The following is a 27,089-nucleotide window of genomic DNA, read 5'->3' on the forward strand; positions in this document are numbered from 1 at the left end:
GTGCGCCACCACCGGCTTGATCTCAGTCTGTTCCTCTTTTATCATGTTCTTCCTAATCAGAGATCACTGTACCTATCCATTTATAGCCAGAATTGACAAGGTGACAAGGTGACCTGGGGTGACTTGAGTTCACGGCTAGCCTGGCCTATGTAGAGAAAGCCTCTAACAAACTAACAAACAAACACTAAAAGAACGAAGTGTGATTGCACACCTTGGAGGCAGAGGCAGGAAGAGGGAAAGTCTGGGCGTTATTGCAAGATCCTATCTAAAAATATAATTGGATTGCTACCATAGGCTATTTCTCATCAGCTTCTCTTCATTGTGGGAGGGCATCATGAACCGGATTCTTATCTACATTCCTCATTCCAGTGAGACACGGAACTACATATCTTAGCCCTTTTAGCACTTAGCACACAGCCAGAGGCATAACACCCCTATTTTTGTTTGTCACAATTGGGAGGGTTGTATAGTGGAGCCTAGTAGATAGAAGCCCAGGATGCTGTTAAATATCCTATAGTACATAGGACACACCCCTCCCCCCACATGCTCACCACACACACACAATACCCATTTTGATGGTGGTAGTATATGGTATGAAATCTGGGCGGCTCGTCATCATAGGCTAATTCTTGTACCTTTCTTTGCTATGCTGGAAATCCTTTGGTGGAATTCAACTTTAAGTTGAATCGATTATACACTCTGTTAAGTATTCGCATGGTAGTGTACTGACCTGTGCTTAAGAGATGCAAAAGTATACATGGATAAAGGATAAATGCTTTTGTTGCTAAAAACAAACTTCAGGTACATCCAGAATATAACTGGTACATTGTGGACAGTCACCAAATGGTCAGTTGAATACCTGAGGTAGCAATGTCATTGACGAGAGGCATGTTGGCTTTACTGGCTGGCAGTTTGGAAATTCAGAAGTATCAGTAACTAAGTCTAGTCTGGACAAGTATGAGTCCATTCTGTTGGTCCCATATTTATTCCCCAAAGAGACTCCCTATTTTAAACTGTATGGCAAAGTTATAATCAAAACAGCATCACATTGGGGCAAGAGAAAACATATACACCAGCGGGAAAAAAATAAAGGGTTTAAAAACAAACCCATCCAGTTATAGAGAACTAATATTGACATTGTTTCTAAGAACAGACACCAGTGAAAGAACAGACTTCTCAATAAATAGTATTGGGGAGACTGGATATCCACATAGAAGAAAAATAATGAAATTCACCCCTTTTTTATATTATACACAAAAATTAGTTCAAAAGGGATTGCAAATATCAGCATAGATCTTGTCATTGTTTTGATTATCAGTTTTCTAATGGGTAACGATATTGAATATTTTTATGTGCTTATTGTTCATTTATATATCTTCTTTAGAGAAACGCTTCTTTAGAACCCTCACACATCTTTAGATGCATTACCTTTTCATACTTAAAAGACCTTTCCATATACTAGAGATATTCCACTTTTACTGGACATATAATATGTAAGTATTTCATTCCAATCTACGAGTTATATTTTTACTTTCTTGACCACACAGAGGGTTTTAATTTTGATGAAGTGTAATTTATTTGATTTTCTTTAGCTACTTATACTTTCGGTATCATATTTTAAAACTTTATCTTTTGATTCTTTTGAGTCAAGATGGCCTTGAATGTATGAGTGTTGTGCCTCCGCCTCTTAAGAGCTAGAAGTATATGAGTAAGTCACCACACTCAACCCTAAGAAATCAGTTTGTAAAAACCCTCTCTGAAGAGTGGATGGGGAGAAGGTGGGAGAAGTGGGAGGATGGGAGGGAGAGGGAACTGGGATTGGTTTGTAAAATAAGTTTGCTGTAAAGATAAAAAAAAATCTCCTCGTTCGTATAGTGGTAAAAAAAATAAAAAAAATAAAATAAATCCAAGGTCTTGAAGATTTCTATAATTTTTTTTTAAGAATTTTAAACTTTTAAAACCCATTTTCTTTTATTTTTCGAGACAGGGTTTCTTTGTATATCCTTTGCTGTCCTGGAATTACTTCTGCAGACCAGGCTGGTCTTGAACTATCTGCCCTCCTATGCCTCTCAAGTCCTGGGATTAAAGGTGTGTGCTACCACTGCCCAGCTGTTTCACAAATTCTTCTACCTTTGATTCACTTCTGTATATGCTGACAGCATGGCCCAGGGAGCTGCCAGTTCAAAACTGTGCAGCCTTTTTTCTGCTACCACTGAATGAGTAAGACCTCTCTTAAAGGAGTGGCAGTATGCCACCAGCAAGCAGAACCCACCTGGAAAAAAATGTGACTAAACTTTGTTTTTTAGTGTCTAGAATTCCTTTCCAAGCTTTCTTAGGTTTTACATGGATTTTGTCAGTCCCACATTGGTACAACAATTTGTAGTATGAGGCCGCTAGTTAGTTCCTGGCTACTTGGCTCCAAAATAATCACACAGAAACTATATTATTTAAATCACTGCTTGGCCCATTAGCTCTAGATTCTTATTGACTGACCTTTACATCTTATTTTAACCCATTTCTATTAATCTGTGTATTGCCATGAGGCTGTGGTTTACTGGCTAAAGTTCCAGCATCTGTCTCCCATGGGGCTACATGGCTTCTCTAAACTCTGCCTTCCTTCTCCCAGCATTCAGTTTAGTTTTCCCCACCTTCCTACATTCTGCCCTTTACAAGCCTAGGGCAGTTTCTTTATTAACCAATGGTATTAACAGCATACAGAAGGGAATCCCACATCATTTATTATATCTATCTACTGATGAACTTAAACATTGTTCTTGTGCGATTTTTTAAATTGTTTTTATTGAGGTATATATTTTTCTCCACTCCCCTCCTATCCTTTTCCCTCCCCTTCTACCCACTCCCATGATCTCCATGCTCCCAATTTACTCAGGAGATCTTGTCTTTTTCTACTTCCCATATAGAATAGATCCATGTATGTCTCTTTTAGAGTCCTCTTTGTTGTCTAAGGTTCTCTGGGATTGTGAATTGTAGGCCGGTTTTTCTTTGCTTTATTTCTAAAAGCCACTTTTAAGGAAGTACATATGATATTTGTCTTTCTGGATCTAGGCTACCTCACTCAATATAATGTTTTCTAGATCCTCACTCAATATGATGTTTTTAAAGGTTGTTTCCAGGTTCTGGCTATGACAAACAATGCTGCTATGAACATAGCTGAGCACATGTCCATGTGGTACAATTGAGCATTCTTTGGATATATACCCAAAAGTTGTATTGCTAGGTCTTGAGAAATGTTGTTTCCTAATTTTCTGAGAAATTGCCATACTTATTTCCAAAGCAGCTGTATTAGTTTGCACTTCCATCAGCAATGGAGAAGTGTTCCCTTTACCCCACATCCTCTCCAGCATAAGTTGTCATCCCTGTTTTTGATCTTGGCTATTCTTACAGGTGTAAGACATCATTAGCATTTTCTTACACATGTCATTGTACTTTATTTTCATTCATTGCCCTCTCCTACTAGTCCTTGTGTGCTGTGTATTGATTTGGTATCCTGTTACTTTGCAAAAAAAAAAAAATGTTTATCACTTCTAAGAATTTTCTGGTGGAGACGTTTATGTATCTTTTTAAGTATAAGATCATGTTACCTATAAATGGGGATAATTTGTCTTCTTCTTAATTGTATTGTTTTTACTTCTTTCTCCTGTCTTAAGAACCTGAGCACTAAATTGAATGAGTGGATTTAGTGGAAATCTTGTTTTGTTCCCAAAGTTATAATAAATGCTGTCAGTTTGTGTAGCGGCATTTCATTTGTATTTTAATAAATAAAACTTGCCTGAGAATCAGAGGAGTAAAATAGCCCCACTGGTCAGTCCTATAGACCAGGCAGCAATAACACACCTTTAATCCCAGTAGCCACACTAACTTGCCATAGAAACCAGACAGTAATGGTGCACACCCTTAATCCTAGAACTAGAGAGGATTATAAAATGGGAGAAGACAGCTCTCAGGCTCAGTCTCATTCTGAGATTCCTGGAGGTAGGATCGCCATTTTGGACTGAGGTTGAGGTAAGAGCCAATGGCTGTGGCTGGTTGCTTTTCTTTTTGGGTCTTCAGGTTGAACCCCAATTTCTCTCTCTGAATCGTGCTTCAAGTTTTCCCCATTTAGGATAATGTTGATTATAGATTTGTTGTGTGTAGCTTTCATTACATGGAGGCATATTCCTTCCTTCCTTTCTTCCTTCCTCTCTTTCTTTTTTGAGACAGGGCCTCAGCTGTGTAGCTCTAGCAGTCCTGGAAATCAATCTGTAAACCAGGCTGGTCTCAAACTCACAGAGACTGCCTGCTTCTGCCTACTGAGTGTTGGGATTAAAGGTGTGTGCCACCACACCCCACTATTAAATTTTTAATTCTATATGTGTGGGTGTATTTTGTCTGCACACTGGAAGTGGGCTTCAGATTCCATGGGGCTACAGTAATAAACTGTTGTGAGCCATCACATGGGTGCTGGAAATTGGACTGGTTCCTCTGGAAGAGCATCCAGTGCTCTTAACTGCTGAGGCATCTTTCCAGTCCCAAGGCCTGTACTTTCCATCTCTAGTTTTTCAGATCTTTAATCACAAAAAGATTTAGACCTTTGTGGAAGGCCTTTTCTTCATGGATTTAGATGATCATGAGGGTTATGTTCTTAAGTCTCCTTATGTGTTGAATTGTACTTAATGATTAACATACTGTAAACACAATTTTGCATCTTTGGAATGAAACCAACTTGGTCATTGATGCGACCTTCTTAATATGTTTTTGAACTCAATGTTCAAGGATTTCATTGAGAATTTCACCATCTCCTGTGGAAAATAAGTATAGTTAGTTCTCTTTTCCTGTATCAAGGCTTTCAGAATGAATATGTTAGTGTCCATCCCCTTTCTGTTTTGTAGAAAGTTTGAAGGAACTCAAATTTGAACTGTCAGGAGAGACCTTTTCACTTTTCAAGATAACATTAGCTCTTAGGGTACAGTCTAGTAATTCTGGTAGTTTTCTGCCTGAATTGAGCCTGTCTTGATTGTGAGCCTGATTATGAGGCTAGCATGATGGAGAGCAGAAGGGAGATCTGGAGAAGGAAAGACTAGTCCCTAATGAAGTATTGGAGTTTCTGGACATGACTTATACCAGAAGCTAAATTATATTCAGACTTCGCAGCCCTTTTTCTCCTGAAGCAAAATTGGATTTTGTTGCTGTTGTTGTTCATTGGTTTGTTTTGTCACGCGCAAGCAAAATAATTCAATATGCTGTACCAGAGGATGCTGGATTAGAAAAGTCGGAACATTTACAAAGAGAATGGATATTGAAGAAGAGAGAAAAGCTTCCGACCACAGTTAAGTCAAATGCTTTTGACCGAACAGGCACAGAAAAGAGTAGGTATAAAGGTACAATTGACCCTGTGACTGGAGTTCGTTCTGGGACTGCTTATATTCTGCAGGCTTCAAAGAATCTCTGCACAGAAGTTCCACCTGATAGCTGCGCTAGGTACCTGCTCTTTAATCTCCCAGATACACATTTACCATTCTGCATGCTGTATGCCTCCCTGGGAGGCTGACCTTCATGAATCACATCAGTAGCTGCTAGTTTTGTTCTGTGCTCTGACTGAGGAGAATTGCTAGCAGGAGACAGAGGGAAGAAGATTGAGTATGCCGTCTCCTTTTTCCTCTCTCTATATGACGACCTATCACTTAGGCTCTCTTAACCCTTCAATGAAGCCATTGTTCTCCTCCAGACAGACAACTCTACACACCCCACACCTGCCCCTGAACCATGGGGTCTAGAAAGTGGCAAGTGTTCAACCCTTACTGGCTGGGTACTGTGCTATTTGCATTTACCTATATTTATGCTTTCTGTACACGATACCTTTGTAACTAAACCTTCTCCCAATTACTATCAGGTTACCCATTACTATCTATTTCATAGTGGGACTCTGATCAGTGCTATACTGATCCAGAAGCCTGCATGGCAGTACATTCTGGAAAGTAAGCTGTCGGGGGAGCCGATCACGTCCTTCTCAAATCTTTTGTCTCTCCCTATCAAATGTGTTTACCTTCTGCTCTACAGAAGAACTTTGTGAAGGAGCCTTTAAATTTCTTCTGTTTCACATCCATCAATCTTGTCTGCCCTCATTGCCCCCAACACACATTCTCATTCTCCCTCCTTCTCCTTCCCCCTCCCTCCCCAAACCTTTTTCCTGGAGAAATGCACAGTGTAATCACATTTTTGTATGATTTAAATATATACAGATATTTAAGCCCAGTAAAAGAACAGATTGTAACGAAGAGCCAAGAACAGAAAAGCATATTTTCCCTTTCCTTGATACACCCCAAATCAAGCCATATCAGCCTAGTAGAACTTTGGCCAGGGAAGCTCCCAAGTCAATAATGTATTCCTGCTACAACCTAGTCTCTAACTTAAATAAAGAGCTGGGCTGGGGATATTTGTCTTTAACAGCTACATCCATGAAAGATTTACTTTGGGGGACACTTATGTGGTCCGATAAACCTGGAAGTCCCTTATCCAGTATAGACCACCAGCTCACAATTAATGACACAGAAACTTATTATTAATTATGAAAGCTTGGCCTTTAGCTTAGGTTTGTCTCAACTAGCTCTTATAACTTAAATTAACCCATTTATATTTCTATTAATCTATATTCTGCTACATAGCATTACCTCTCTTCCATCTTGCGCCTCCTGTTTCCTACCAGTTTCTGGCTGGCAACTCTACCTTTTTTCTTCCCAGAGTCATTTCAGTGCCTGGAAGTCCCTCCTATAGTTCCTGCCTCGTTATTGGGCATTTAGCTCTTTATTAAACCAATCAGAAGGCACCTTGGTGAAGTCACATCTTCATAGTGTACAAACCGATTATTGCACAACAATCCAGGTTTCTATTGAGATCTTGTTTCCATCCCCCTATCTCAAAGTATCACTCAGTGTCCATGTCTCATATAAACAAACAGAACAATTTATAGCAGGATTCAACTTTGATAAAGGAAGAGGCTGGCTGTGATGGGGGACAAGGCAGGAAGATTGTGACTTCAAGACTAGCCTAGGGGTACAAAGCAAATTCCTGTTTAGGAAACAAAGAGGTGGGATAATATGACAAAGTAAGGTTGCTATGACAAAGTGTTTTTTTCGGAAATGGAGAATGGATGTTGGAAAGAGAGATGCCCTTAAATAAAACAGCTTTTAACTTCATGTCCCTATAGATGAAACCCTACAAGTTAAAAACAATATTGAAAAACAAAAACAAAAACCAACCAGTCTTGAACTAATAGAATATCAGTTGTCAAGCTTTCCCCCCATATGGCTTGCTGCCCATATTCCTCTGGGGGAAAAAATCAATGGTAAGATTCAGAAAAAGAAATTCATATATTGCTTTTAAATTTCATTTATTGTTGCCACCAATTCCCCAAGACAATATAAATATTTTCTACATGAAGACCCCAAGTAAATGGATGCCTAAGAAAGATGACTTTAGAATAATCATTTTAGAGGAGTAGAAAGTGAAAACCCATACACAAAGTATAGCAAGAACAAAACCATGACGCCATGTGGAAGTAGTATTTCTCATTGACAATCAAGTAAAACCAAGTGCATTGCAACAGATGGTATCCAAATCAAATCCTGGTACAGCACAGTATGGGAGCCTGTTTAAATGAATCAACTAGAAGCTTACTGAACAGTTAGACTCTCACATGAACGAACACACTCATTAATCCAGTTCTGTATAATATTCAGTTTTGTATAAGAAAGCTATTTTTTCCATGTTCTAGCTGACAGCCCAAACTGTCTTAGTCCTTTTCGAAACTTCTTGGAACGTGTGAACGTGATATCTGCCACTGAATGAGAAACACACATGACAAGATCATTTCTAATTTCTTATCTAATAGTTAAACACATTCACCAGGACCATGTATTATGTATAAAATATAGCACCAGTAGTTGGGTTCCTGCGAACCGTTAACTATCTTAACTCAAGTTTGATATATTTCAGAATGTTTGGGATATGATTTGGGATATGCTTTTTCAAAAGATGGTAGGCACTTCCTGGTAAGCAGTGGCTCTGAGTGGAAAGAGCACTGGACCTGGAGTCAGAGGCAATGCAGGTTGTTTTCCCTAAAGAGCCTTCCCAGATCTGTTGCTGTATACTCTCTTGCTGTTAAACCTTGAGGTTTTGACAGAGGTCATTTTGAACCGGTCTCAAGCTGTTGTCGTTTTCATTTCCTTATTCTCCCTTTCAAGGGCTGGGAAACTTGAACTTGTTGAGGAAGTAGGGCTGGAGGAGTGAGTTTCTTTATGTCTCCGTGTTACGTAGGCCCACTCTGCTGCTCAACTGACCTGTTTCAGTCGCTTGTTAAATGTGGCCAGCCCCTCTGTAATCTATGCAGAAGATTTAGAAGGGTCTGGAAGGGGCAGTCCTAAGAGCAACAGCAGTCCATTCTGCCACGAAACCCAGAGAAAAGCACCGTGTTAGGAGCTAGATCTGTGGCTCTAGTTCCCAAGCTGAATCAGCTCAAGTTCCCAAGATTAAATACTTCCTAAATCAGTTCACTTCACCAAGCGCTGTTTTTGTTCTCAGCTTTCCTTCTCTTCTACTCTCCATGTGTTTGTATCTCCGCAGCAGTGTCTGACCAGAGGAAACCACAAGCTAAATCTGTCCCAAAGTGATCTCAGCAACTTCCTCTCCAACCTTTCTCTTTTATACCCAGTCATGATTAGCAATATCGCTAGCTCATTGGTTTTAGCCAAGCTTAAACTCTGGGCTCATTTTATTCTTTTCCTTCCCCTCAGTTCCTGTCTTGGTCTTGTCGTCTCTGTCTTTGATTCATCCCCTATGTTATTACTGCCCAAGTGCTCTGGCTAAAGTGCCAATGTGCACACAGAGATTCCCTGATTAAAATGCTTTAAAGACTCTCATGCATCGTCCCTGAATACTCATGCAATCCTCTCTCCCAGTCTTTCCTCTGAGCTCTCATGTGAACGGTTCAGAATTACCAAAGCACGAGATGATTGCTTCATGCTTATGGCTTTAAGTGCACAATTCCCTCTGCTGCTTTCTCAGCCAGAGAGAGTTATTGTCCCTTGTGTTCCCCATAGCATTTCCATCCACTGTGTCTGTATCTCTCGTTACCCTATATCACAGTCACGTCTTCCCTTGTCTTCCCCGTCAGGCTTTCAGTTGCCCCTTCCTGGAGAAACTAAACATTGTAGTGTAGATCCAAACTGCAGGCTTGGAAGTGGAATTCTAATTTGCTTTGGACCCTGAGACACTATGCTATTCTGTAATGCACGCCTCCTCTTTTTTGTTCCAGCCCTCCCTCTGGTGGAGGCATTAAGAAGCAATCGGAATGGTCACATGGCCAAAGGAAAAACAAAGCAACTTGGCTGATACACAACCTGGATAAACATCTGCCTCATGTGATTTTTTAAAGGAAATGCAAAACTGGCTAATGACCATTGGCTTCAGGGAGGCCTGGCAGGAGCTTTTCGTCCTGCCACGTATTAGTTGGAGAATCCTAATTTCAATCCCCAAGGTTGTAGCTGGGGGATCAAGGCACCCATCCCTGCTCATCTCAAAGACAACCACACAACTACCAAGCAAGCGGGCCAAGACGATTTGACCAAAGAAGATTTTTTTTTCATGTTTTCTCTTCTGTTAGGAGTTGAGAAAAACTTGTTTGTAAGAATTTTTGCCTTTGGCTGGTTATACTACAGAGCAATCAAGAACCAGCGCCTCCCTATGCTAACACTTCTCCCTGGTTGCACTAGGATCTACTTCCTTCCACAAAACGTCTCACAGAAGGTCTTCATCTCTATCCCAGACCAATAACCTCCCAGCATTGCTTGCTGTCCTGGCGGAAAATAACGGAATCATGAATCAGTATTAAGTCACCTATGGGAGATAGCCAAATGTTCAAGCCCCCTACCCCTATATAAAGTTCTGTAGGGAGAGTGGCTTTCAGTTTTGTATAGTCTGGGTTTGTCTGGTGTTAGTTTCTGAGGAAAGACCTTGTAAGGCAGTTTTAAAGGTGAGTGCGTGGTGGGTTAGAATACCCACCTGACTGGGAATAATATCACCTCTAAAACCAACACATTTTAAGAAAACATGATAGACATTGTCCTGACAATATGAATACTATCAGATGCTGTAGATAGTGAGACTTCTATCAAGAGGTCTGAATTTGAAGGGAAGGAGAGGAAATTAATATAGTCTGTCACCGGGAGAGAGGACCTTAAAAAAAAACCAAGCAGGTCCCACAATATCACTTCATACACACATCAAAGGCAAGGAAAGATGATCTGGTCTTAGGCGTCCATCTGGCTGTGTCTTAACTGAAGAAAAAGGAATCGAAGTGCTACCAGGGATAACACAAAATGAAACCAGAACCGGTGTGAGTGGCCCCCAGGAGTTCCTAGGTTTCTATGTTCAGGGTGAAGATTATCCTCCCCACAAAACGATCGTTGATGACATCATTGATGATGCCTTTGCCCTTCAGCTGGCACTGTACAGGCACTACTTGGTTCTTCACCACATCTGTAAAATGCATTGCGACCAGGGGCGAGGTGTAGTTAACCTGTAGGGGCAAGAACAATACATTCTAAACAGACCAAGGTGGCAGCAAGGATTGGGGAGGTGGTGATCAGAGGCTCAAGGTAGGATAACCTCGGCAAAGGGAACTGTGCAGACATCATGATTCCAAGTCCCAAGTGATTCCAGCAAGTAACATGCTTTCCCTGCTTTCGAGAAATTACACTGCTCTCTCATAAGTCAGTGTCAAGTTGTCTGATTATCCTCTGGGGGGAAGTCAATTCTGACTCAGAATGATTTGATTTTATGGCTATCAGACCATAAATCAAACGAGAGCTAGTATCCCTCAAGATCCTATAGTGGAGACAAGGCCTGCACTGGCCCACAGGAATGTGTGATTACTTGGACATTAAACACACTGTTAATAATGTCTCCCCCTGGCTTGGTTGGTAATTAGCTGTGTGACTTTGGGTAATCCCTTCTGCATTCTGAGCTCCAATTTTCTCATCTGAAAACTGAAGTTCTTAGATAAGACCATATATGACAGCCTTTCCGGTCTGGAAGGATGTGTGGTTGTTAGAATGTGTGGATGGGGTCCCCTCCCCCACTCCTATTGTAGTCCACAGCTCACTTGTCTGTTACTACCACCTGCTCCTTCATCTTCACAAATCCCAGGCAGCTCTCCCTCTGTCTCTGAGCCCATTATGAAAGGGGGAAAGAAGGATACAGCTTACATGAGTCAGTTTGCCATAGTAAGGGTAGTAGCGGAGGTCAAAAGACGCCGACTCTGGGTAGTAATTGATGGATCGAATGTCATTTTCGTCACCTTTCTGTAAGCAAAAGCAGATAAATGTGAAATGTTGGGTTACAGAGAGAGTTAGAGTCCAGTCTAAAGGGATTCTGGCTCAGGTAAAGTCACTATGTGACTCTCAACCTATTGTTTCAAACTTAAACTCAGAATTGGCTTGGGCTCAACCCTGATTTGTCCTCAGAGAAGCATTTTTAGGGTGTGACTGTGCCTTGGCATTATAGTTCAAAGAAAATCATATTGAAGGCCTGAGTGATTGAGAGCAAAGTTACTCGGTATGACTTTGTTCCGGTTTCTTGGGTCCTAGGCAGAAAGGCTTCAAAGGCAGTTGAGAACTTTGTACGTTTCTAGGAAGAGCCTGTGATTGTAGCCTATCTCCAAAGAATCACAATATGCTACCCGGCCTTGGATTTTGCAACTGAAGCAGGTATGCATTAGGGAACATTTCCTAAGTTCCCATTGCAGGTTTAGTTCTACTGGAAGTCACATCAAGTACACAGGAACCTGAAGTATAGCCACACCATCTATAGTTAGCTCACGTGAACGCATGCTTCTGTTCGCATTCTCTGTACCGCTTAATCACTGCGCACAAAATTCCGACAGTAAGCAAGAGGACCCAAATAAGGGGGATGATTAAACAAGACTATCCTGAATTACACGACACCAGGTAATGGAGTGCCATGAACTATGGCTGTTATAAGCAGGCAATGTGGGGGCTCATACGGACAAAGGGTCCATCTCTACTAGTCCATTACTCACTGGGGCCATAGGATCACTTCTGTCAATATACTATATACAGTATGCTGTAACAGGTTTTGGTACAAACTGAGCACCTTATACTTCACTTTTGGTTATTACCTCATCCTGCTTGATTGCTACAAGTGAGTATGGATTTGACCACTACTGATTTTTTTTAAATGTATATTAACTGTTAATGTTTCTATTTTTTTTAATAAGGTTCAGTATATAGTAACTTTGAAAATGAACAGCTTACATTAGGGAAATGCAAATAGGAGCTGGACCAATTAATGTGTTAGATTAAGAGCTAGGATGTGGCTCAGTGGCACAGCACTTGCTGTTACTTTCGACTGCGTTGGTCTTTATGACTTATTCATATATTCAAAAACAAATGAATTTATCTTTAATGATGGCCTGTGGGATCAATTCCATTAGTTTGTAGTCATAGCCCACATGTGACTTTATACACACACACATACATCTGAACAGAAGGAATGCTCGTCTCTTCTCACCTTACTCAGCTGGCAAATACGGCCTGACCTCAGGAAGCTCATCTTCCTTATTACCGCTTTCCACGCGGGACTGGCCATTCTCTTCCGTGTCCCCACGGTACCTTTCATTCTGCCTGTTAAGACGTCTTGGCCCTGATTTCAGTTGTGTTTATTTAGGCATCCCCAACAGCTAGCTAAACACTTAGCATATAGAAAGTGATCGATAGACATTTGCTGAATGTGGCTGGGTGGCTGAATGAGTCTTTTTTTGCTGTTTTCTGCTCTGCCCCTATGAAGCCTAGAGTTGTCTGCTTTATTCCTAGTTCTGACAATGACTATTTTCACAACGTTTGCAAGGCAACTATCCAAGGCTAAAGGATGCAGATGACGTCACTGAACAGAAGAGAACAATGTTTAAGAAGCAATGCCAAGATTGAGGGCTTTTGCCTACAAAGGCGCTAACTGGTGTAGATGAGATAGGAGTTAATGGTCCCTTGAAGGACCGTTAATTAGCATATTAATGGATTCTGTGTATACCTCCCTTGTAGTCGTTTGTTATTGCAACACCCAGTGCCACTGGTCATTGCTGTAAAATGTGAAGTTCAGTTTTAAAATCAGGGACTAATGACTCTAATGAAAGCTGCTTGTTTGGTTCAAAGAAGCAAGCCATTAGAGCTAAAAGCAAGAGTGTAAACAGAATCCCAATTAATGTCTCAGCACAGTCTGGTTCCCTGCTGTGGCCCCAAGGTGAGGTTCAGCCTCTGGCTTTCACAGGTGTAACACATACACACACACACACACACACACACACACACACACACACACACACGCACACATGTGCACGCACACGTACACATACTGAATGCTTTCTGGAAATAAGACCTTAATACATTAAAAGGAAGAAAAATTATGGAAAACACTAATGCTTTTCCTACTTACCACCCATGTAGAAGTTCTTGGAACAGAAGAACTATCTCTGATTGACTGAAGCAAAAGCGCTAACCATACTTACTCCAAAGGAGAATTTACCTGAACTTTGCAGGTTACCTTCACAGGATCTCCAAGCTCAGGACGAAAGCCTACAATCTAGTGGAAAAAAAAAAACAGTGCTTGCTTTAATTATATATTTATATTTATTTATTTATTTAATTTTTTGTGACAGGGTTTCTCTATGTAACAGCTCTGACTGTCTCAGAATTCACTCTGTAGACCAGGCTGGCCTCGAACTCACAAACTCACATACATCTGTCTATTTCTGCTTCCAAATTGCTGGGATTGAAAGCATCTACCACCACCACCCTGGCCTATTTATTTACTTTTTAAGAAACTGACTTCACAGTAAAAATGGGATTTTTCTCCCTGCCTTTGCTCATCACTCCTCACACCTAAATTTCATCTATGCCCCTTTTTAGAAATGTTACAAACAACTTCAAAGTTGTGTAGCCCAGCTTGCTTCCTGAAATATTTGTGTATTAGGTCCATCCACAGAATAAAAGACTACTGCAAAAATAACCAAAAAGATGTAAAGAACTTTCTAGCTTCAATGACTATATTTGACAAAAAGGTTCTGGCACTACCTAAGGAAGACATTTTTTTAAGGTGCATTTAAAAAGTTAATTATTAATTTATTTGTATGTGTATGGGTGACTGGCCTGCATGTATGTGCATGCACCATATACATGTCTGATGGCTACAGAGGCCAGAAGAGAGTGTTAGATCCCCTGAGACTGGAGTTAGAGACAGGTGCCATGTGGAAGCTGAGAATCAAATGCAGGTCCTTCAGAAAAGTAACCAGTAATCTTAACCCCTGAGCCATCTCCCCAGCCCAGAACAGTGCATTTTTAAGTGCTATAAAAACATCAGAATCGCTCTCCATCTTCTTCGCCCAGTGTCAACCCTGCTTGTGTTCCAACCATCTCTGGATTTCCATTCCATTTTTGTGACAGAGGTTGACCTGAATTTTGAGACCCTCCTGCCTCTGCCTTCTGAGTGCTGGGATTAGAGACACTCTCTATTGCATTCAACTAGTGGCCCTTAAGGGGCAGGTTGGTGCATAGGAAATGTTCAGAAAAAAATTAATTGGTCAATGTGTCCAGCTGCTTGCAGTTTTGATGATGTGGATAAAGATGGGCAAAGCTGTAGTGTGTGCATACCAGAGTCCAGCAGAAATGTGGTTTCCATGCTCTCTACCCATGCATCCACTTAACACAGCAGGCCCCAAGGGCTAAAATACCCGGTTCATCTTAAGGAGGATGCAAGGCTGTCCAGTAGAGTATCCAAAAGTAGGGTCCTCCAGCCCAGAGCAATTCTTCAGGAAGGAGCGCTTAAATTGGCAGGCCTTCTTGTCCTCATCCTCATCTCCATCCTGGATGAAGAACTGTCCCGGAGGACAATCTACATTCATTTCCTCTTGAAGACTGTCGTTATAGCCTAGAGCACATGCGGGTGGCAAAGGATCGTGTTAGAGAGGTGCCAGAAGGGAAGCCCACCCTCTCAGGAGTTTCCCTCTAAGTCCGTGTACTCCTTCCGAAGTCCTCTTGTTCTACCACAATCTCTGGGGACTGGTATTAGGATATTCCCAGCGCCATCCCTCTAGCACAGCGGTTCTCAACCTTCCCAATGCTGCGACCCTTTAATCCAGCTCCTCATGTTGTGCTGACACCCCTCCATCAAATTATTTTCATTTCTACTTCCTGACTGTAGTTCTGCTACTGTTGTGAGTCATGATGTGAATATCGGATACACACGATATCTGCTATGCTATACTCAAGGGAGTTGTGATCCATAGGTTGAAAGCCACTGCTCAAGGAAGCCGGCTTGCCTCTCAGTCCAGCTGCTAGTATAATCCACTGCCTCTCACTTCTTCAGAACTTTCAAGTGTCCGTCTCAGGGTTAGAAGTTGATCATTTTATACCTTTTCTCCATTTCCCATTATTTCTGTTTGGATATGGCAAACAGCAAAGTTGAAGTGGCTGTCCCTTCTATTCTGAGAGAGGAATGGGCCTGTATCAGTAGATTTTGTAAGAGGGGCTATATCATATCAAGACACAGTATATGTCAGGAGGCTGTTTCTAGCCTAAAAGTCCTTAAATTCAACTTAGGAAATGTCTCCCTTTGAGATCAAGCACAGGTGACTGTGGGAGAGGAACTGGAGGGATATGAAAGAAGGAGAGGAGAGAAGAGGAGAGAGAAGAAGAGGGAGAACAGGAGGAAAAAAAACAAGAAGACTCCTCAACTTCTAAAGAGGCAAGTCACCACTGCAAAAGGGAGGTTTACATTGAAGTCTAGAAACTGACGACAGCTACAGGGTCCCCGGCAAGAGAATAAGGGAGGGAGGGCTTCTCTAACTCTGAGGTACTTTGGTCCTTTTATATTAGACAGAATGGGGCGTCTGTCCCAGCTACTTATCTCAGAGAGAGAAGTGGAGCTATTTGCGCGTTCACTATTGGAGCCTTTGGAGTCCATAAAACTGGGCCTTGAAAATGTACTGCGCCACCCTAGATGGCGGGGTTCAGTGAATCCTCTTGCACCCAGACATGCTGTCATGTCTGAAGCTGTTCACTCTTTTGGAAAAGATTGACCCACCAGAGGTAAAACTTAGAAAGGACTGCAGGCTCCACATCTGGACAGGTTGTAACTTGGATATAATGAGACCTTAAATTGGTTATTTTATTTTAGTTCTCAAAATTCCTTGACTTTAAATGTTGAATTGCAATTAAGTTAGTAACAAAAATAGGTTTCGTTATAATATTTTCATACATAGATCCCACTTTGTCTCTTTATCTACCTCCTCCATCGGAACTCTTACTTGCAGTCCTGGGCCTTGAACATGCTCCACCACTAAGCTATGTTCCCAGTCCAGAGAACTTATTTTGACAAAACTACATTTAATTCCATGATTTGTTTTAATCTTTTTACAGGAATAAGAACTATGCTCAAACACTAACTTTTAAAATAGAAACTGCACTCACACGACTCAGCATTTTTCTTGAGGTAGTTCCGTTAAAAATGTGGCATGGGTGTGGCACTGACTGCACCCTTCCCATACTCATAGGGATGAAACCGATGCTCTGGGATATGGATTTCAGATACAGGTCCTTTTGGGAAAGACATCGTATCTATTAGGTTTTTTTTTTCTTATTTTCATGTGCATGTATTGCATACGTAGTGTGTGTTGCATGTGTGTGGGTACATCCATGTGCACGTGCATGTGGAGACCCAAGATTGATACTGGGATGCTTCCTGGATTACTCTTCCACTTTATTTATGGAGGCAAGGGTGTTCCAATCAAGCACAGAGTTCAACAATATGGCTCGTCTCACTAGTCAGCTTTGCACGGCTCTGCCTTCCGAGGCTGCAGGTACAGGTTCTTTCCCATAGCCATACAGCAGATGGGGATTCTGGAGATCCGAACTTTTGTCTTCTTGCTCGCTTGGCAAGTGGCAAGGGCTTAGCTGCTGAGCCATCTCTCCAGTCACATGCCATTGACTCTTTAGAAGTAACCCAATGCCTTCTTGTTGTTCCCTGCCGTCATCGTCGGGTCAAAATTGGTATTTCCCCATCTACTATCTTATTGCAGGGATTTCCTCAGCAGAAATGCTGGCAACTTGCATCCTTGAAATAGCTCACAAGCATTTTTAAAGAAAGACACTATGCTGACTAAGATGCCCAAAATATTTTTGTGGCCCAAAATAGAACTCCATGGATCAGAAAGAACCCAGCTCTGTCATTCTACAGGTGCGGACTCTGAAGCTGTTTCACCCCAAACAGCGGTGAGCATCACTAATACAAAGCTGAACTTCTAACTCCTGTTTAAATGGCACCAGCATGGTCAGGAATCATGACATTTCTCACACTGAAAAGTTCATACAAATCAACAGAATTTTTTTTTTCGAGACAAGGTTTCTCTGTAGCATTGGCACCTGTCCTGAAACTAGCTCTTGTAGACCAGGTTGGCCTTGAACTCACAGAGATCTCCCTGCCTCTGCCTCCTAAGTGCTGGGATTAAAGGCGTGCGCCACCACCACCCGGCCACTAGAAAAATTTTAAATGAAGACCAGTTCAATAGCTATGGGGTATGGTCTGAGATTCTACCAACACCTGTGTGATGTTGATGTTGCAGACCCCAGGCTAACAGAGAGCTGCCCTCTCTCCTAAAGGTTCCAAGCTACTCCCACCTTAGTGTTCACAGAGTGAAAGACAAAGCCATTCATTTGAGAACATTACAGACACGGGAATTCTCAAAACACTTGAGGTCAACGTGCTAGGCAGAGCTCTGACTTGTTTATAAATTGCTGTTACAAGAAGACACTTACTTTCCCTCTTCAAGATAGCTCATCCCAGACTTCTCTTACCCCAGGGACGTACAGGAGGCGGGGATCTTGCAGCTCTTGGAGGACAGTCTCCTTTCCTCACCATTAGCTCCCTCCAGAATGATCATTTAGAAGAGTTCACTTAGGAAGCCAATCACCTGGGTGTGCCCAGGATTTAAGTAGGTGGTGCAGTGTGCTCATGAAGAGAAAAGAAGTTCTGTGTCTTAGAGAGCTCACATCGGGCAACACACAATCGGAGCATTTAAAAAAAAATTTATAAAGGGTGCAAGCAGGCATGTGAGACAGCAGAGGACCATGGAGGGTAGGAGTGACTAAAGCAGCTTTCCGGGCCACCCACTACTTTTCTGAAGAGCTTTTCACTCCTCAGGGCAACTTACCCTGGAGAAAGCCATTCAGGCTGACCACATAATGCTGCCAAGTTTCAGGTTGGGAAACGTTGAAGTTGAAGTTAAGGCTATGAGCAAAGGGTCTGATCATGACTCCTGGCAATGAAAACAGGTCTGGGATAGATTAACTCATTCTTGGATTTTTTTTCCTATACAGATTCCCATGACACTTCCCTCCCTGCCACCCTCCACAGCAATCAAAATGAAAAGGGCCATAATTTTCCAAGTACCATATTACTTTCCCTCTTAATAATTGAATCTCTAAGTCATTACCGGGAAGAACCCAAGTTAATTGAGGCTGAACATGCTGTGCAAGCGGATTTCTGTCCAGAGAGCTCTGACAATGCAGGGCATTTGGGCACACTCACCGGGAGGTTTCACCTGCTCGGTGAAGGTTGGCATGTAGGGACTGACGGCTAGGAACAGCATGTACAGGAATAGCGTGATCACAGCAGCCAGGGAGGCATAGAAGAAGAAGTAAATGACTAAAATCAGACCTGTAGAGCAATTGAAGATGACAGTAGTCAGTGCTTGCCAATGAGTTCCACCTCCCCGCTGGATTCATGAACCCAAATCAACTCAGGCAGATTCAGGATCTCCTTTCTTATTGGACTTTGTCAATCTGGAACTGGTGAAGATTGACTGTGTCAGGGGTTTGAAAGTGTTTTCCCTTTACAGTATCTTCAGAGAAGCGTCTTGCCGGGCACATGAGGACTATAAGCAAGATTATAGGGAGTCGGCTTCAACAGAGAGCAGTGGGGACATTGCTTGGGAATCTTCTAGGCCATGGCTGATGTCCTGAATACAGATCATTTGTTCTTCATTATGTCAGGTATCCTAAAGAGACCTAGCAACGTGATTATAGATATTTGCAAGGGACTGAAAAGCAGCCTTTCTTTTCACATGATCTAGAATTCAAAGCTTTGACTCATTTCCACTGGATTTACTTCTAATCAAGGCTTATCGTTAACTACTTATTTCAAATCTTATTCATCCTTAGCAAAGTTCAAGTTGCTCTTCTTTCCAAAAAGAACACTAATGAAGGGTGGGGAAGACAGTAGGAGAAAATAGTACTTAATCACTGATATCTGCTGTATGTGAACTTGGGAAAGTTGTAGAATCTACAACATATATTCATCTGTATCCCTGACAGTATCCCAAATTCAGTCTTTTCATAATCTTATCCTGATTCTACCACTTCTGTCTGGTTTCATCTTGGATCTGAGGTTTGCCACTCTGGGCCTTAGTGTCCTCATTTGGTAACAAGGACAGAAGCGTAGTACTTGATATATTAAATAAACATTAAATAATGCATGTCAACACCATGGCACATTGCCTGGCAGATCCTAAGTGCTCTATAAATGGCAACCATCATTATTGCTATTATTAATGTTGTTATTATTGCTATAAGCTCAGATGCATGATTCTATGAATTGCCCTTCTCTGTGTTGTATTAGGATTATGTTTGTTCCAGGACTATATAGCAGGGTGAGGAAAATGAGCATGAGCTAGATGCCCAGAGCTCTTTTAGCCTTCCTTGGGGACCTCTCAGGCAAATGTATTTGCCTTCACTCACAGATGTGTCAATGATACTGGGACTAAAGGTTTGAACTGAATCATGAACCAGAAACTGGGATAAACCATGCAACTCCAGTGTACCCCAAAATAAGTTCAAATGTTAATTCTGAAAATTGAACCATGAACCAAATAAAATTGGTGGAGAAGGGGGAGAGAGAGAGTGACTGTAGTAATCCAGCTGGAAATGGAATTGACCCTTTATGTTTGTGTAAGATGAACTAAAGCAGAATTGAAACATGGACGCATTGATTTCGCTGGAGTTCCCAGAGAAGAAGCAACCATGTCTGTATGCTTGTGGTTCTTGCCTGTTGTTCACTGGCTATCCTAACTGGATGCATCCTGTGTTTCTGCCTCCATTTCTCCACTCCCATTCCCATCCTGGGAATGGACCGAGAGCCTGGAGCCATCTTAGGGGACCAAGACATTCCGTTTCATGCATGTAGGGTAATCGATGAATCACCTGTTTATTCCCTTGGCAATATCTTCTCTCCTCCTTAAAATGTGTGGGCCAGAAAGCTATAGATAAGATAGTGGCACTACTAGTGAGTCCCCTTAGCCTGATGCAGGGAGAGGTGACCTTGAGACTGGCTAGTTTGGTCTCTCACAGCCCTCAGGCAAAAGCAAGCACTGCCACACTTACAGTCATCAATCTCTCCTCCTCCAGATAGATAGCTGTACCCGGGGATCCTCCTCTAGGTTTCTGTCCGGAGTAGTCCCCACCCAAGCTTGGACAGACCACTAAGGGCTCATGCTCCCAACTCTTTACCCAATAGCGCTTCTAATCTCTGGAGACCTTACAAATCAGAGAGGGCCTTGCTCATTGGTCAAATTCATGAAGATAATGAGGCATTCTGGCAAGAGAATGAATTCTGGTATTTGAATCCCAGAACTGTCACTTATAAGTTACTTATAAATTACTGTGTGATTTTAGGCCTTTCTAAGTCTGTTTTTGCACTTGAGAAATATAATAATAATATTATTTATTACCTCATATGATTCTTGTCAATATTCTGCTGTCTTGCAGACAGGTGTCTGAATTACTGCGCTAGCACAAGACCTGTGTGCCATGGGTCTGGCTGCAGCCTACAATTAAGCATCCCCATTGCTATGTCTTCCCCAAGCACTTGACCCTTTCTACATCACCCTTCTTTGCTGTCCCACGGCTTGTCATCCACCACAGCAATTTATATGGATGATGTCTAGTGAAGTGCCAATGGTTGTTTACGGGTTAATGTATGGGTCCCCTCTCCCAGAACTGGACTTGCATTTCCCATGCCAGATTTACCAGTCCTCCTCAGGCGAGGAAGAAAGAGTTGGACCCCCTCTGAAGCTCCAAGGAGTGACTAGCATTTGTCTGTAGCTTCCAGGACATTGGAATGTCCCTTACATGGTACATTAGTTACAGTTTCAGGGTTGGGCAGGGGTGGGGCTGGGAACTGAGGAGGAGCAAAGGGAGATGGACGTTGTTTAGAGCCTCACACCTGCTCTTCCTTATTTCAGGAAATAGAGTTGGCTACTTCATGCAAACGGAGCTGAATTAGCAACATTGGCTACAAAACACATGAATCTTGGCCAAAAGGGCCTTTGGGAGGAAGGGCCACTGACTTCAACAACCTCGAGACTTGGCAGCAGGGGACTACTACTTCATCCATGACGCCCACTGTGTTTTTCTAGTTCCTTCTATGGATTAACCAGCAGCTGCTTTCTTTTCTGCTGGGCTGTGCAGAATGTGGCAAGTATGAATTTTCCTACCCACAAAATCTTTTGAGGAGAAAGCTCCGCAGCAATAGTTTACGAAGTAAGTTTAAGTACTCCTGGGAGTCGAGTTCTGGATAATTTGTGATCTAAAGTGAAAGGGCTAAGATATGAAATTCTATCAATGATCCACCAACAAGGAAGCTCAACCTTATTCCCTAGCAATGATCTCTTTAAAAGCAGCTCTTCTGTATGTACCATGGAGGCATAAAGCACTCAGAAGCTGGAGTCTGGACAGGCTTCGGGGCTCTCCTTCTCAGACACTGGTAAGTGAACCGATAAGACTTTATAAAGCCGTGGTCGGGTTAGCAGGAGCTTGCTCCCATATCCTAGACACAGTCTTCTACATATTCCTTTCAATCTTATGGATTTCATCCTATACTGGACAAATGCTAGTCACTCCTTGATTCTGATAGAGAGGCAATGCAGAATCCCCCACCTCCCCATTTGGTTAAGCCTGTAGTCAGTCACATGCATAGAAAATGACAGGCCTGGGCCGCACACACACACACACACACACACACACTCCAGTGTTATTTTATATTGCATATTGAGACTAGTAGATTTCATTCACCCTTGTTTGTCTATTTAGTGGCTTTTCTGATGCAGCTGATCTGTCCTCAGTTCAAGGATGTCACTGGTCTTTCTGTGAAATGTTAGGAGAAGTCTGTAACAAACCCGTCGATTGGACAGCCGAGGAGCTCTGGATACCACATCAAAAGCCAAGGACACCAGACTGGGGCATTGGGATGAATTGGACTTACTCCGACTCTGACCTGTTCGGGCCAGAGACATCCTTTTCTCCGGGTCCCACAGGTATTCAGTCACGGTCTGCAATTTCCGCCTCCAGGCATTGCCTGTCAGCTGACCCTGACCTTCTTCCTCCCTTTCTTCCTCCTCCTCTTTTTCTTCCTCCTCCTCTTCTTCTTCTTCCTCCAGACCAGGAGCCATCATCACCTGAGCCTCTTCTTCGGCTTCCTCCTCCTCGTCTGCTAAGTAGTTCTGATTTACTTCATCCTGGTCATCCTGGAGCAGCAACAAAATGCGAAGCTCTCTGTGAGCAACACAAGCCCAATGGCAAAGCCCACCAGCCAAAAGTAAATGGAAAACATTCACTATTTGGAGGTGTTTCAAATTTCCACATCCCAAGAAAAATACCCATTGTTGCAGGAGGTGAATTTTCCTTCTCCACTCTTTTGGAGGAAGCATTCTTTCTATAGTCCATATTGAAGCCCTATTATTTCCACAGTGGTGCTAAATTTACCTTTTAGCGTCAGGTATTTAGGTTCTTTCTCTATGATATTTCATGTCACTGCTCTGTCCCGGGCCTTGGCCTTCCACTGAACTTTGACCTATCAGGACTGAGCTGAGCTCACACTGAAGGGCCGAGCAGTCTTGGACATTTATGCCTATGATGGCAACTTCCCAGCCCAAGCCTGCTTTGTCCTAATGCTCTGTACACTTTCAGCTGCTTGACCTCACCATCCTAAGTTGCGTCTAAAAATAGGCTCAGACAGCTATCAAGAGGAGAAGCCAACTGCCGTACCCCTCCTCAAAACTTCCACAGCCTTCCTGACACAAACAAGGACTCATTTCCTGCTTCCTGTCTTAAGCTAGACAGACAGACCCCCTGAGAGATGAGATCCCAACAGATAACTTCCTTTGTTTTCCCCAGTAGCTTAGTTAAAAAGTTGGGCATATCCATACATATACACGTTAACACTAAACAGACTGAGCAAGTTAAAGTAAGAGTGAGGCCATGAATTTGAAAGAGCGAGTAAATAGGAGAGGTTGGAGGGAGGAAAGGGGGCTGGGAAAAGATGTAGTTATGTTTTAATTCTAAAAATTAAATAAAAAGGTAAAATCAAAAGTTGGGCAGAAAGTAAGTACTCAGCATCTATATGTCAATTGATTCCAGCCAGTACTTGAGATGTGAAACAAACCAGAAAGAGATAAAGAAGAAAACCCCAGACATCGACAGTGGTATTTCCCATGCCTCCAACGTAAAGGCTGGAGGCTTGTATCCTTGCTCTTTGGGAGTTTGCCAAGGCTTACTGCACGAGCAAAAAATCAGGCCACCCTCCCTTCTCTGTGCCATCCAAGTCTGAAGAGTGTCAGGGCTGGTGCACCTGTTGGGGTTGGATGTGTCAAATGCTAGAAGCCATGGGCTCAGTGCTGCCCCCTTTCTGCCCGATTCCTCAAAGGCCACTTAGAGGGCACTCAGCTACCCATGCTGCCTTGAGCAGAGTTGAGCAAACTGGATTGTTCCGAACAGTGACAGTGTTACAGAAGGACCGATCTCTGCCCTCTGCATTTAGCCTGCCCAGAGCTCGCTAGCTCTTGAGTACGAGCACCCTTGAATTTGTTCAAACGCACAGCTCCACATCACATACCATATCAGAACTTACGGGGGCTTCCAAATTAGGATTGTCCAAATGAGCTCCAGAGAGGGGAGAGGATCTGGCCAAAGCCACACAGCAAATCCATGACAGAGTTGACAGTCTCGGAACTTGTGTCTCTTGATACTCTGCACAGTTTCTCCTCCATCACACTGAACACAAGTGGCTAGAAGTGGCTTAGCAGATTTATGAACATGATAATGTCTTAGAGTTTGTGTTCCCGGCATGTAGGTGCTTATAATCAAGGATGTTTTGACATGGACTCATAGGATAAGGCTTAGCAAAATCAACCTTGCCTATCATTCACTGCTAAATGTACTGATGCACGTTCTTAAATGTTTCACTCGTGTGTGAACTTATGTTCACGCTATCTCCCAAATCAGGCTTTGGACACACAGGCGGAAGGTCCCTATTTCCTACCATTTTGTGGTCTATTCACAGTGTGAAGCTCACAGCAAGGTACTCAGTGGATACTCTCAGGGCTCCTGCCTGGACTCTGGAGGATGGTTCTCACAGTTTGTCATTCTTAACCTCAGAAGTTATACATACTAGACTGGCTAGTCATCATGGTCCCTAGAAAGCCCATGCACCAAATTCTCACAGAATTTAAGATGTGACATTTCATCAGGAAAGGTTTCAAATCCTTTTATATTTCTGGAACAACTTCCTTTCGTTGCCTGTGCCTGCCCTACCACCTCTGCTCTGCAAAGGAAGCAGCTGGCCATAAGCACGGGCTTATTTTATTTGTAGATATGTGCTTCACATAATCTTATTAAAATGGCTGTCATTAAAGTCTTATCCTCCAAGGAAGAATTAATCTTCTTGGAGCTTATTTTCCCCTCATGGATTCCTACCACCTGAGTTTTATTTCAGGAACCAAAATATCTTTTTTCCTCTTCTCTGCTTGCAGGAATAGGTAAATGTCACAGCGTGCAAGACAGGCTTTTCCCAAAGGCTCCTTGTTAACGAAAGCCTTCGGAAAATGCACTTTCATGCAATTATTTAACACGCTCCAGTAGGAAATGTTTTGGCGATGAGGACGTTCATCTCCAAGGTTCTGTTTCTGTCAGTTTCCTAAAGTGGCACCACCCTCATGTGATAGGGAGTGTGAGCATGCTCAGATATGGTAGTGGGCGTGTGCTGGGGCCCTCTTGTTTCCCTAAAAGGGAAACCTGAAGGACAGGAGGTAGCTCCATTTTGAGCAATCTAAATATATAAATATCTGAACAAATATACAAGCAAGCAATATGACCCAAAGGATAAATTTGGATCTTGCACCAAGTAACATCATGCAAACGTCTGAATGGATGATTGATTTTAAAGTAAAAAAAAAAAAATTAGACATACAATTGCATCAAACGGTTTATTTTAACTTGATCAGATATTATAATGAGCAAGATCCCCTGTGGCACTTAAAAATTCAAACTTCTGGGCAAATAGTTCAAATTAAGTACAACAATTTTAGCAATTCAGCATAGAAAAGAAACCAAGTAATGTACAGCTATATATACTCCATAGACTGACTGGTCTTAAGAGAGAAGAACTTCAGGTATTAAAATAAAGATTCTACATCAGAGTGATAAGAAATTTCCTTAGTGGTTGACATGAGGTTAGAAGAATTGTGTTGTGTTTTTTTTTTCTCGCTCTTGACAATTCTCCCTTAATTTCTTAGGTACATAAGTGGCCATAAACAAAGAAAAATGGTTTATGCTTTGCTTTCTTTGGGGTTCATCTAATAACCTTCTTGCATTTCAGAATACCCCTCCTGAGAGTGTTGTACATGCACACATGTACTTACGGCTTAGAGCAAAGTAAATGTAAAGGCACGTTTGGACCAAATGCATTTGTAAAGAACTTGAGAGTAAGCGGTGATGTGGGAGGTATGTGCAGGGACATGTGCACCAGTGTGTACGGATGTGTGTGATGAGGCGAGGTGGCGCACAGGGTGATGAAATGGGTGATGGTGGGCCGGAGCTTCCAGAGATTGGATACAAGAAACACAGTGGAAAGAGCACAAGTTACAAACAATATACACATTCTCATGTTGGGGTCCCCACCAACCTGCAAGTCAATCTGGGACCCTGCTACCTTCCGAAGGCAGCTATCACCAGTAGCCTCCTTCAGCAGAGCAAGCGGTGCTGGGGAAAGGATGGCTAGGCGTCCTTCTGGTTCCTATCAAGGATCCTGTGGTTTTTAGCTATAGTTTGAATTTCTGCCTTAGAAAAAGAGCAGCTGGTTCCTAAAAGCCACCACCCAAAGGGGCTGGGACAGCTGGCCAGGGAGTGCCTTGCGTTTCCTCTTTTCCCCTTTTCTCCTGGCCACATTTCTTGCAGTGAAACCTCTGCTCCCATCTGCAAAGGTCTGTTCATATTCTAGATTCCTAAGATAAAGCTTATTCCCTGGTATCTTCCCACTCCTTTATCTCTGTTCCCCCACAAAGGTGAGCCCTCCTTCCATTCAGCAGTTTAGGGTGCCCTGGGATGCTGGGAGTCACTTTTCTGCAAAGTCTGGGCTTTTCTAAACTTTATTTATTCCTGTTTATTCCAAGGCAAGACAGCCATAATCCAAGGTCTACACAGCACCCAACCCAACCAATTAAAAACGGGCAGCAAAATATTCGGCTCCCCGAGACTCACAAGTCTGTAGCGATAACCGTAAGGGAAGGCCGGAGCCCTTCTGGAGCGGAGCTGCCTTCTCATGGCTGTTCAGCGGGCCAAGATGCTGCAGAGCAGAGGCAGGCGAGTAGGTCGGAGTTCTGGAGCTTCTCCTGGTACAAGAGACACTGGTTGCTGGGGACACTTGGCGCCTACTAAAAGTGAACCTTGCTGGCACGAGCCCTTCCCCAAAATAATCTAACATGCTCCTCTCTCATTGGTTGGCCCCTTCCTGGAATCAAAGGAAAGCCCTTTTGGAAAAGCAAGCTCATCATTACAGGGAGGGGGAGATATTCTGGGTCACGAGGATGAGCAACTCACCGCCCCCTTTGTGTGCCTTTCCACCTCTTGCCCTTCGCCAGCACCTGAAATACGATGGACTCAGTGGAAATCTTAAGTCATATTCTTCTCAATTGAGAG

The 27,089-nt window shown here is 42.6% G+C and overlaps 1 protein-coding gene across 2 annotated transcripts; it reads right to left on the minus strand.

Annotated features, from left to right (window-relative positions):
- Positions 1-10,411: 10,411 nt before the first annotated feature.
- Atp1b4 (ATPase Na+/K+ transporting family member beta 4) lies at positions 10,412-26,714 on the minus strand. 2 transcript variants are annotated; one of them, XM_005358441.1, is made up of 8 exons: positions 26,652-26,714; positions 22,393-22,642; positions 18,652-18,780; positions 18,275-18,379; positions 14,798-14,994; positions 13,594-13,650; positions 11,262-11,357; positions 10,412-10,573 (listed from the first exon to the last, which is right to left on the minus strand). In XM_005358441.1, the coding sequence occupies exons 1-8, from the start codon at positions 26,712-26,714 to the stop codon at positions 10,412-10,414; spliced, it is 1,059 nt and encodes a 352-aa protein (XP_005358498.1). The 2 variants fall into 2 exon arrangements, with proteins under 2 accessions (XP_005358498.1, XP_005358497.1); XM_005358440.2 differs by having other exon boundaries at positions 22,381-22,642.
- Between the last annotated feature and the right edge of the window lie 375 nt (positions 26,715-27,089).

This window comes from Microtus ochrogaster, chromosome X, assembly GCF_000317375.1.
Source record: "Microtus ochrogaster isolate Prairie Vole_2 chromosome X, MicOch1.0, whole genome shotgun sequence".
In the NCBI taxonomy this organism is placed as follows: Eukaryota; Metazoa; Chordata; class Mammalia; order Rodentia; family Cricetidae; genus Microtus; species Microtus ochrogaster.

Excerpts from the sequence above, each read along its gene's own strand:
- Atp1b4 (XM_005358440.2), bottom strand. The coding sequence starts at position 26,714 with ATGAGAAGGCAGCTCCGCTCCAGAAGGGCTCCGGCCTTCCCTTACGGT. Across the intron at positions 18,781-22,380 it reads CCGAACAGGTCAGAGTCGGA|GTCTGATTTTAGTCATTTAC; the intron begins GTAAGTCCAATT and ends ATTGCTCTACAG. Across the intron at positions 14,995-18,274 it reads CCTGAATGGCTTTCTCCAGG|GCTATAACGACAGTCTTCAA; the intron begins GTAAGTTGCCCT and ends CATGTGCTCTAG.